Below are 12,899 nucleotides of genomic sequence, written 5' to 3'. Positions count from 1 at the left end.
ATTAAGTAAAATATTAATAGCATGGACACAAAAGCATTTCTATTGGAAACATGGATTGCAATTAGCAGGACTAGACCAGCCTAGAACACACATGTAATAAAAGTTGGAAAGGAGACAAGAAAATATATTGTACAAAATATTTCCTCTCCCTCAAACAATGAAATCATCTCAATATTTAACAACCAGCTCACGACCTTAATATTTACTATAATACATTTTAAAACAGATCATATCTTGAGTTGATTTTAATGAAAATTCTAGAAAACTACTAGTCTGGTAGCAAAACTTTCTTTGCACACTCAAAACTTTACTCACCATATTACAGTTATTCTAGTTATTTTTGGGCGTACTACTCTAGAAGTCCTGCTTTCTCCATTCAAACCCCATTTTTGATTATTGAATGAATCTACAATACCATATGTTCACCTAAATATTTCAGTTGGATTAATTTTATTAAAATGTATCAAAGACAAAAGATTCCAAAATAACAACATAGCACATCAAGAAATATAACACCAACAAACATTTTCAGAGGTCATACTTTAAAAAGTAATTAAAGCATTAATGTTAAGTTAATTTTAATAGACTAGTAGTTCTAAGAACAGTAACCTCGCTCACTTTATGAATTTAAGAAAACTGATTTCAACAAAAAAGAACAGATTTAAGTTCAAATGTAATTTTTTTTACAAAAGTTGAAAAATACATCTGACTAAGATTGTTTCACAAACAAACAGACAAAATTCAGAATGGTTGAAATAAACAGGCTTTACTTGTTCAATAATAAATATTAAATTTCAAAACTCACCTTTCAGTCGTGGTATCAGCACAATTTAGAGGATACTTCAATTCAATGACTTCACCATTCTTCTCTCTTAATTGTCCTTGATTTTCCATATAATACTGGACCAACTCTGACAGTGTTGCAAACTTCTCACCTGCGTACAAATCATAAAAATCACCGGTATTTTGTATCTTTATATGTGTTACTTCCCCATTCCGCCTGAAAAAAAAATTACATAAATAAATAAAAGTATGATGTATAATATATGTAAATAGTTTGTAAATAAACAAAACAATAAATTTAAAGCTACATAAAAAAATTTAATTTGGGAGTTTAATCTGATAAACATCTCAGTAACTGATTTGGCTTTTTGTGGAAACAGCAGATAGTATAACAAGTCTCCAGTTAGGTTTTCTCAGGCAGACCTCAACAGAGCAACTGCCTTGCTGGCAAATGGAAGGTGCCAAAAAAGTTAATTATATTATAATATTAAATATAAGCCAGGACAATATATGGTATCTATGAATTTATGTCTTCCTAAGTAAGAAATAAAATTCCAAAAGGGTTTAGTCAACATAAAAGGGGACTGTCACTGGTCAGGATAGATAGGTAGTTAATAATGCTGCCTAGTATCAAAATGGGCCCTGGTTACTTTTATTAGGATATGAGAGCCTAAATTACCTGTGTGCTTTGTTATGAGCTTTAATTAATGGCATGTATAATAAATGGTTGAATCAAGAATGAAGGAGTCCAATTTTTGCACTGCAATTGAGATTATAATTTAAAGCAAGAAAAACAATTTAGTGAGACAATTTGTTTATATATTATTGTTTTAAGAGCTTCACTTCAAGAGACTATTTTTAGAACTTGATGACAAAACGACAGGATGTAAATGACTAATATTTGAAGAGTTTGTAAAATCATTAAAATATGATTTTACTGTCTAAAAAAGTTTATGATTTAATAAAAAGTGCCACTTCTTTAAAAAAAAGGAAATAACAGTCAAAATAACTACAATGCAATTCCAGACAGAGAATTTTTCCCACACTTCTGTTAGATTTATATTACTTAATAAGCATCTCAGGTTTATCTTTCTGCCTCTATAGGAAAACTGATTCTACTAATTTCTTCCACAAGCACAATGATTCAAGCCTGCGCAATGAGACTCAGAAGAAAAAGCAACTGTCCCACTTACTACAAGAACATGCCACCAGGATTACAGCAAAAGCTAAAGGGTTATAGCAAAGTATTGGGTGATCATTTAATTCTCAAGATAAAAAAGTAAAGTTAGATAAAGAAGAAGGGATGAGGGATAAGGAAAGGGAAGATGGAAGAGGATAATCAACCTGAGGTGGGACAATCTTTGATAAAGGTCTATGACAGTTCTCGCATTAGATAAGACAGTTAATAACATGTCTATTGTCCACAAACTGTTTCATAAATTATTTAACTAATGTTGGACGTAGTTTCTTTTAGATGGGTGACAATCTGTAAATGGGATTTAATGAATGAGTATAATAGCAATGATTACCATTGCAAAATATTAAATGATTTTATAAAATAGATTTTAATGTAACTGTAATACTGCTGACATACCACCTCATTCAAATAAACCTGAAATCATATAAAATTGTTTTAACAGTAAATCAACTCAATTTACCATGTTTTATGATAAACCTACTACATGTACATTGACAAGCTAAACTACCTGGCATGTTGATTCCAGGAAATTAATAGGATGTGGACCCGAAAGGTCTTATGTATTACCCAGAAAGGAATCTTCAGTTAAGATTAAAAAATAAATAAAAACTTTCTACGAAGATTTTTATTCACTTTTTATTTATTTTAATTTATTATTCTCCCCCTGAAATTTGTTTACTAAAATATATTCAATGAATGTAAATCACAAAAAAAAATCTTTATAATAGAGGGAAGGTATCCCTATAAAAAAAAATCTAAAAAAAGTCTGTTAAAGTTTATAAGATCTATTTAATTCAACATTCATCATTTGGAATTTGTTTGCTATGCCATTATTCAACATAATAACAACAGTTTCTATTAAACAATTGATATCTTAACAAAAAAAAATAAGGGTTTTGATAAACTAAATATCAAAATAAAATTCAGTCATTTTTTTCTAAATTTTATTAGTGAAAACCATGCAGCTATCTCAGGTCATAATTTCTCAGACTCAACATATATGAAAAATGATGCTGTAAATGTCATGCTATTTTGTTTAAGCTTGAGCTTTATTTAAACTTTTCAGGATTAACATACGTCTGTAAAAGAAGTATGTAAATCCTAGTTTATGCTCAGACTAAGTTATGTTATTAAAGTTACTCATCTTTATGTAGTCATTCTCTGTACGATATATCACTTCACAATAACTATAAATGAATATTACTTTAATTCATTTAAAATTTAAAACCATTCTTTTTTGTAAACAAATTTTAAAACAAAATTTCTATTATAAACATAAACAAAATTGAGCTTTCCTTTGAACAAAACTAAGGACTCAACAATTAATATATTCTGAAAAGGGTAAAACACACTTGAGAAATTTTTTTTTAATTTGTCTAATAATTCTTGAATTTTGAAAAGCTGGGTGGTTGATCTTTATTATTGGCAAAATGAAGCATACTAAGAACGTTCAAATATCTGTCTCTAACCATAGTTTCAGAAAATATTAGGGAATGTAAATAGCCTGCCTGTTGATCAGAACTCTTTTATAGAATTTTTCTTATTTCTTGGTGTAAGCACGGTCAAACTCAAAAATGCATTCATTTATGTCGATTAGTTTCCATCATTGTAAATTTGAATGAGCAAGGTGATTTGTTCAGAGGTTTAGGTACAATATGTGTTAGTTTCATTCACTATGTTCAATAATTTCGGAAATAAATCCTGGACATGAATTATCCACATTTACTAACAGTAATCAACAAAACTTACAGAATCTAGTTTTACAATGCTGGTAACATGATTATACTCTCTCTATTTCCTGCTGTTAGCTACAATCTATCGATGGTGCAAACAGTTCATTTTAAAGCCAATAAAGGGCAGCACTAGTTGGTGAAAGAAACATTTTAGTTGCGTTAACATGATTATAGTACTCAAATGAAAAGTTCTAAAACAAGTTTAGACGACCATAGTCTGTGCAGACAGTTTAGCATCACATCGCCAGTCCCAAAAAGGTTAAGAATACATTGTTACAAAGAAACATACACATTGACAGTCTGATTTATAAATTAAGAAGAAAATGAAGCAATTATACACTAAATTATTGAATAAATAGATCTAAGGTGTTTGAAAGTTTATAGATCCAGATGCTGCAACTAAATAAAAATTACATAATCCTTAGCAAATTATTTTAGGTGTAAAGTGATTTTATTATTAGAAATAGCATGTTTGCATTGTTTGAAGACAATGTTACTTGTGAAAAATGTGATGGACATTATTTATTTTTGATATGACAATTATCAACCTAAAAAAAGGCATATCACCTCATAGTTTATAACTGTAAAGTTCTTTAATAACTACTTTAATGAATGAATTGACTGGTATTGTACATGGAGGCTAGCATGACCTCCTGACCTCATTTCTTAGAATTCATTGTATGGACGATGTGAAAAATAATTTTCTGCAGCAAATATTTAGAACATACAGTAAATGAGAGAGGTTCAGTTAAAAAAATCTTTAACCAGAATATTACACAGAACTGCTCGAATTGAAATAAAATGTAAATTTTAGGCAAATGTATAAAAAAAATTCAGAACATTTAAAACAATTGTTGAAAGCCATGGGAGTATAATTGTCTTACTTTAAATTCAAAGTTAATTTTAATAAAAAATAAACATTTTACATTCTAATACAAAATTCAAAAACTAACTCATACACTGAACATATAACTTCTACTTGAACATTTCTGACTACAGAACTCTTTAATCAAAACTGCTGGGTGTTTAGAAAAAATATCTAATAACGTTATCACTGCTTATAAAAAGCCATGTAAGCTTAATTTAAATAGGTAACTATTTTGAAAATATAGGTTTTAAATTTATACAACTAATTACGAATATTCATTATACAATTGCAAGTCAATTTTCTTGATTAGTTTGTTGTGAAGCAAAACAAGAAACACATATAAATTGATGATAGTCGGTCATCAATTTTTTTTATATCTGTAGTATTTATGGTCTTCTTAAGTTCAACTTAAGGAGACCAACATAAGGAAGTCCAACTCCAATACATCAATTAAGCTAAATCTGTGATTAAAATACTACTACCATTAATCTTCTTCTTTTTTTTTTCTTTCTTTTTTTTCAAAAAAAAAAAAAGAATAGAATTTTTGTGATTTAGGATATTATTATTACTGAAATTTTTAGCTGTTTAAAGATGTACTATGTTGTTATGCTCACCAAAACCAAGGTAAATGTAATTTGGCACATTACAACACTTTTTATCAATAATAAATATTGATAATGCTTACAAAATTTATGATTTGTTCTCATGAATAGAAAATCTAAATGAGAAAACAAAATTTTTTAATTCATAATGTAAAGCTATGTTCCAACATTTTTAAACTGTTCTGGAAAAGGAATTACATAACACATGATGAGTTTTTAATAATATTAAGTAAAAATAATCTTTAAATTAAATTAAGTTTCTAGATAAGTAGATATGAAAATATGTAATTAAAAAGATTTATTCATTTGTCAAGACAAAACATATAATTTTACTAAGTGATGATTCATTCTGTTATTATATATACAGTAGTCGATAAACATTCGCATAGATTTCTGAGCATTCTCTATTTGGTACTTAATTTCAATGTTTAATGTCCAACCCTTACAAAGCCCAACATGCTTGTAATTAGCTCAGTCTATTGGCACATCCTTAAATGTAAGGTCGATATTGCCAAATGCACTTAATTCATGTTACTTTGATAAATATATGCCAGTAAAAAAAGTCTCATGTTTACCTGTTAGAGTACCTGCATTTTTGGTTTCTGATTTTTTGCTATTCATAGATTGTAGGTTTTAAATTTCACTGTGTTTCATCCATTACTCGCCAAATAGGTAACTTTAAACAAGATTTTTAAAAAAATTACAAAAATTACTGAGTACCTGACTGAAAGTGTGAAATCTCCTGGATTGCTTCGACTTGGTCGTGCGAGGAATGATCCATCGAAGCCACGTTCCATCAACAACAATTCTGCCTCTACCCCAGTTACTTTTGGGTGGAACCATCTGTAACAAAAGAAATGTTTAGAGAATTATTTCATGGACAAATTACAACTGAACTCTCAATGTTTATATTCTCATTTGTAGTCACAAAAATCAATTAACTGATTTAATTCCAATATGCTGATTAAATCAGCATAAGATTATTTTACAACAAACACACCTGCAGTCTACAAATTGTAATAAAAAATAATACCTATCATTTCATAATTTAAAATGATTTAGGATTAAGTAACCAAATCACTGTAACAATAGACAAGCTAAGTACAGATTTATATATAATAGTTTCATAAGATTTTCATCAAATTAATTAAAATGAAAAAATTAATATCTATGATAAATTCTTTTACTTTTACTTACAACAAAAAAATTAAAATTGAATCCAATAAGATCAAAATGACTAAATTCTACATCTCAAAAAAGTTTTAAAATATTAGCTAGAAGTTTGTTAATCCTCATTAAATTCTCAATAAGGTGATTAGAATTTGAAAACTAAAAACAGTGATTTAAAGTTTAAAACAAAAACACTTTTCTTTGCAAAGTGTTTTTGTGTATTTTTTTTATCTGATACTTCATATTTTCATAACTGGTAATGAGGACAGCAGTTGATACTTGTATGCAATGGTAGTGTTCTACAAAAGAACAAAAAAAAAACAAAACAAAAAGTGCCTGCCTGTTTGCTGCTATCCGATTTACTATTTTAAATAAAAATATCAGCTTCTGAACCTCATAAATAAGCAGTGCTCAAAACTCCATCAATTACTTACCAATTAAATCACTTGCTACAAATCCTTGGGTTTATTTGTGTAGATTTATTTTCACTTTTTATTCTTCTACCACAGTAATTTAATCATAAAATTTATTTCATAATTAAATTTTTTTTCTCAATCAAAAAGTACATTAACATAAAGAAGATTCTTAACTTCATAAATGCAATTTAATTATACCTGAAATTATGGAATGTAAAATGTACGGAATAACTTTTCCATACATTTTAAAGAAAAAGATATTTTTCAAAGATCAAAATTAAAAAAAAAAGTTGTCTACTATCGTTAAAAGTTTAACTTGACTAATGAAGAAATATAAAAAAATTTTCAGTCTTCAAAATCATTTTTGGATAAGCATAATTTTTAAACAGGTAATTACCTAAATTCATTTCCAAAGTTAAACTATTTTGAACTGAACCATGTTTACTTAAATAAACATGCATTCATTTTAGTATATTTTACTTCCTTGTATGAAGTAAAGGAAGTACTGTAATCGCGAAAAATTTTAGTTTTCATATTTCAATGGAAATATCAATTTTGATCACCCCTGAATCCATTTTGACTAGTTTTGGTGTGACGTCTGTGCGCATGTATCTTGCATAACTCAAAAACTATTAGCCATAGGATGTTGAAATTTTGGATTTAGGACTGTTGTAACATCTAGTTGTGCATCTCTCCTCTTGATTGCAATCAACTGGACCGAAAGTGTCCAAAAAAAGGGCCAAAATCCAAAAACTTTGTATTTTTCTTAACTGCAGTAATAAGACCTCATGAGAGCTTTTATACGATATATCACAGGTGCTACTTATTTTCAATGGCTCCAGAGTTATAGCCAAATAAAATTTTAATTAATGAAATATTTGAATCTTAAACGGGGAAGGCACATTGGTTCAAATCCGATTTCTTTTTTTCATTTAACCTCTGACTAAAAAAAATTTACAATAAATAATAATTCAAATAACAATTATAAAAAAAATGAAAAAATATCAGAAGTTATCAATGAAATAAAATTTTATGTACTTTTAAAAATATGTATATGTAGTTTAATAGGTATACAAGGAAGTCATGTGATGATCACATGAGATTTTTTTGAGTTAGTAATGTGTTCATGCAATATCCAAAAGAACATTATCATATTTCATATGTTATCTTCATAATAACAGTTCACCACACATGACAAAATATTTGTTAATATAAACATGCATTACAAAATAAAACTGAATGAAAGCATTACTGCCATATAGCTTGTACATGCATTCTGAGAACTTAAGTACATATAGTAAAGATAAAATGTTAACAACCCGAGCCACATTTAATAAATATAAAAACATCAGTTAAAAAATGAATAGGTAGTACTACAATCAAAATAACAAATAAGTGTCTCAGATTTATAGATGGATCTAAATGTTAGTTACTACTGGAAGAATTCAAGGAAAGTTTATGAATTGCTTTTGTTTTTAAATAATATTTTCTATCTGTGGCGTAAGTTCCTAATGAAATTTTATAGAAAAAGTTAAAGTGGGAAAAATTCTAAGGAAATATTTACCCCATTCTTCAGTTAAAAATATCTGTTTACTTCTTTAAAATTGGGGATTAAAAAAAAAAATTTAATTCACAAAAATACAAGCACAAAAATAACTTAGAGGCTTATGTCATAACTTGTTATAAACACTAGCCTTATGGTGTAAAAAACGGTATTTTAACAAGCAAGCCTGGTTTTACAGCTAACAAGTTGTAAAAACTTTTATCAAAATTACAATTGGTCAGTTGTGAAAGAACAGAACATTAAGATACTTAAGATTAGTGTCCTGATTAAAATTTAATTAGTATTGTTGGATGGATTTACATTTTAAGTTTTATCAGTTCTGTTTTAGCAGTTCTGTTACTTAGTTTTCCTTTTATTAGTTTTGGATGTTAATAACTTGCATCTACACTATCTATGCCTATCAAGTTGCATCAAAATACTGAGGAAGATATAATTTTCTATAATGACATAGTTCTCTCTCTCTCTCTCTCTCTATCATACATTCATTGCCATTATATGAAACATATACACAATGCAAAAACATATACTAACAATCAACCTTGTTTTTCATTTGTATTTCATATACTATAGTTAAAAATATGAAATCGCCTTTTCCTATTTATAAGTAGCACAAAGGTAAAAAAAAACAATACCATAAACGGACTCCACTTGTTACACAATTAAAGGTCCTTAAGTGAAATTTTGGCCAAAATTTAAGTTTAAAACTTTACAGACACTTGAAGAAAATATAGAGAAAGATTACAATTATATATAATCTGTTTTGAAGGATTGAAGAAATTGAAATTAGTAGATGCAAAAAGTCAAGCTCTTATTTGAAAGGAAAAAGGAGATCCTTCATCTTGTTTATGAATTACATTGTTTACGAATTACCCATGTGTTAAGACACCATGTTTAGTGAATTTTGTTCTAGTAAGTAAATGTACAGATAAAATCAGTAAATGGAGATAAAGATCACAGAATAAGAAATGTAAATAACTGAGGATATAGGATACAAAAGGTATTGAAGAGGCAAGAGACTGGCACAAAATAGAAAATAATGTAAAGTTGCATCAAACTTATCAGAACTATGAAGATTAAAAAACATACCTAGCACGAACAAATGTTTAGTTATTTTGTATACGATAAAACACCTATGGATTTTTTCTGCTAATAAAACTTATGAATATAACTATAAATTGAAATTAATTTGGTACTTTTCCATTAACACAACCACACAAAACAGGTCTGCTCCCATATCTAACTGACCTCTATTAAAAAAAAAATCATAAACAATTAATTTTTATTTAAATTTCCTTAAAGACTTCACAAAATAATGTTACATTTTGTTTATACATTGAGAATTTTAATTCTAATTGTAATTCTACAAAGGCTGTCACTCACTTAACTTGCTCCAGCAAATTTAGAAAATTTCAGTTATTAAATATCTAATTAACTTTTTATAATGGTAATAGGGATAGACAACCTCGGCTTATACCGAGGTTACTTTTAAACTGGATAACAGGCTACAAATCAATTACACTGAGATATATATCATTGTAATTGAAATCTGGAGAACTAAACAGAAAAAGAGTGGGAAGTAATAGAAGAGGACAAAGTAACATCATTATTAAAATGTAAAGTACAGATTGCAATTAAAGAAATGCAGCATAAAAAAATGACTGGAGTAGATGAACTTCCCAATAAATAAATGCTTAAATGAGCAAAGTGTGGAAGAAACAGTTTAACTGTGTTGTTGGTATATATCATATGAGAATATGACCATTAGACATAAGAAATAGTAATGATATAAATTCGGAAGAAAACTGGTAACAGAAAATGTACAGAATATAGAACAATATGTTTAATATCCCATGCTACTAAAATATTGTAAAGGGTCATAGATTTAGAAAAGGCATTTGATAGGGTCAAATGGGAGAAAATGATTAAGTTTCTTAAGAGAAAAAAGCTTAATGAAAAACATAACATTATTAAAGAATTATATAGAAGAGAAACAACAGCAGTAAAAGTAAATAAGAATGTGACTGACTGGGCGGGTCTAGATCTAGGTGTTGGGCAAGGATGCTCCCTGTCACAGACACTGTTCAACATTTACACTAAGATACAATAAGCAATGTATTAAAAGAAAGAGAACAAGGATAAAAGTTGTTCTTCTTTTTCAAGGAGAACAAGTTGTAAAAGGATGAAAAATAATATGCATAAGGTTTGCTGATGATTTCGTTAATTCTAACTGATGACACACACTTAAAAGTTTGTTGTGGAGGAAGGAAGTGAAGAGTATGGAATAAAAATAAGCACAAGAAAAATGATAAAATAATGTAAGTAAATAAAAGAGCATTTAGTGGTAAGGATAAAATAAACAAATAAGGGAGAATAGAAAAAGTAAAAAATTACAGATGATATTGGGGATTATGGTGATAGAGGACTGGAAAAGTGCATGGAAATAAAAAGAAGAACAGCAATGACAAAGTAAGCTTAAATAAGAAGAGGAGATTACTATGTGGTAAAAATCTGGATTAAAAATTTAAGGAAGAGGTTGGCAGGCAAATGTCAGACGCAATGTCTTGTATGGAAGCAAAGCATGTTTGATGAGGAAGGAGACGATTGGTTTGAGCAAATTTGGGTATGAAAGTAAGCTGAACAAATAAAGAGAGGAATAACAAAATAATGAACAGGATTAAATAACAAACGGCATTAATGCAGGAAGTCCACCAAAAAAAAGGAAGCCGATTGGAAACAATCAGCATTAACTGAAGTTTGTAGTTTTAATAACTGTTTAATTTTATTACAGAAGTAAATCACTACAGGAGGAGGTTTTCTATTTCTAAGATTAAAAATAGAATTCCTCACAGAACAGTAATCACACAAAAAAACAGCTGTTACATTTACATTAATTTAACAAACAGCATGCAAAAAACTTAAATTTCCAGTTTAAAACTAACAGTTTCAATTTCATGTACCATCTTGAGGACATTCTATGTAATCTTTCACTTATAAATCGATAATAATCTTAAATTCCAAGAAACACCCACACAATACATCCAGTTAGAGAGTGGAGTTTTTACAACTAAATTGAAGGGTCAATAGAAGAAGAAAGGAAGCAAGGAAGAAATTTTAAGTTTATAGACAAGGTGAAGACGGAAAATATAAAGCGATAAAAAAGGCTTGGGACAGAAATGAATGGAGAGAGCAGTGGCTTAGGGGGCTATTATCAGGTAGAACAACAGATCTTGATGATAAATCATGTAATTGATGGAGAAACAATTTTTGGGAAAAAACGAATTAAAAACTAATTTGAAAAATTTTAGAAAATTTGATAAAGTGAAGTGTGGTTGAAGGGAAGGGTCTAAACTGCACTCCACTTAAACTACATATGAGTTTCTAAAAGTCAGTACAACTTCAAAGAATCCACTATGTTTTTCACTGGATCCTTACTCCTAGTTGAGTAAAGCATTAAGCCACTGCAAATCATTGTAATAAAAGATTATTAATACAATAACAGAGGGTCTGACATGTCATTGCAAAATCAGTTCTTAGATTTCAACATAAACAATATTAAGCGGCAACTGTACAATAAAATGTCAACAATTAATATGTATGTCACTCTCATCAGACCACTTATAAGAGGGTTAATAAAATTATACATAAATACTAAAATAAATGTTTATGTATATCTTTTAAGGGATAACATAGCTCAGTTTTAAAACTTTTGACATTTTGTTAAACTTCCCTACAACAGGTTATTACAGTAACCAGAAAAAGATGTTTATCACAAAAACAAAACAATTCTCTCATTTTGTGAAAAACTGTTTTAGTATTCTACTACCTTGTCTAAGAACACTTAAAGATGATGTCATTGATGTAGCTTATTATTATTATTATTATTGTTGAATCATCAAAATGTTCTGGCAATGAATTTTAGATTAAACCTAACATTGGTACTTTCTGAATAAAAATTACTAACTAGGAACTTGAATAAATCTGAAGCAACTTTGAAAGATACAAGTTAACCTCAAATGGTTTTAAAAATACCAGACTTATAGATGAATTATTTACACAAATAAGATCAGGAATGTTTTACACCCTGCAATTATCAAAACTTCAATGATCAAGTGTTACTTGAGGGGATAACAAAACTTATTAAACCAAATTAATGAATCTTTTACTTTGTGTCAATATATAATTCAAATAATATATTTAATCGGCGAATTAGATTGAGACTAAGACATAAAAATCAGCACTAGCTGAAGCTGGTAGTTTTAAAAATTATTTAATTTTATTACAGAAGTAAATCACTGCAGGAGGTTTTCTATTTCTAAGATTAAAAATAGAATTCCTCACGGAACAGTAATCACATCAAAACAGCTGTTCAAGATGCTGATACATTTATATTAATTTAATAAATAGCATGCAAAAAAACTTGAATTCCAGTTCAAAAGTAACAATTTCAATTTCACGTACCGTCTTGAGGACATTTTATGTAATCTTTCACTTAACTATAAATCGATAAAAATCTTAAATCCCGAGAAACACCCGCATAAACCAAACACCATTTTGGTGCAGTACTA

The 12,899-nt window shown here is 28.4% G+C and overlaps 1 protein-coding gene across 1 annotated transcript in view; it reads right to left on the bottom strand.

Moving 5' to 3' along the window:
• csw (protein tyrosine phosphatase non-receptor type corkscrew) overlaps nt 1-12,899 on the bottom strand; it is a 149,938-nt gene extending 137,039 nt beyond the window's left edge. The window contains exons 1-3 of the mRNA XM_075356967.1: nt 12,793-12,899; nt 5,905-6,027; nt 806-1,000 (exon numbers count right to left, since the gene is read on the bottom strand). Of these exons, the coding sequence (XP_075213082.1) occupies nt 806-1,000; nt 5,905-6,027; nt 12,793-12,806 (332 nt within the window). The 5' untranslated portion in view covers nt 12,807-12,899. The remainder of the gene's footprint in view (nt 1-805; nt 1,001-5,904; nt 6,028-12,792) is intronic.

Source organism: Lycorma delicatula, chromosome 2 (assembly GCF_047948215.1).
Source record: "Lycorma delicatula isolate Av1 chromosome 2, ASM4794821v1, whole genome shotgun sequence".
In the NCBI taxonomy this organism is placed as follows: Eukaryota; Metazoa; Arthropoda; class Insecta; order Hemiptera; family Fulgoridae; genus Lycorma; species Lycorma delicatula.
Note: the sequence above shows the minus strand (reverse complement) of the source record. Positions and strands in the feature narration are given on the sequence as shown.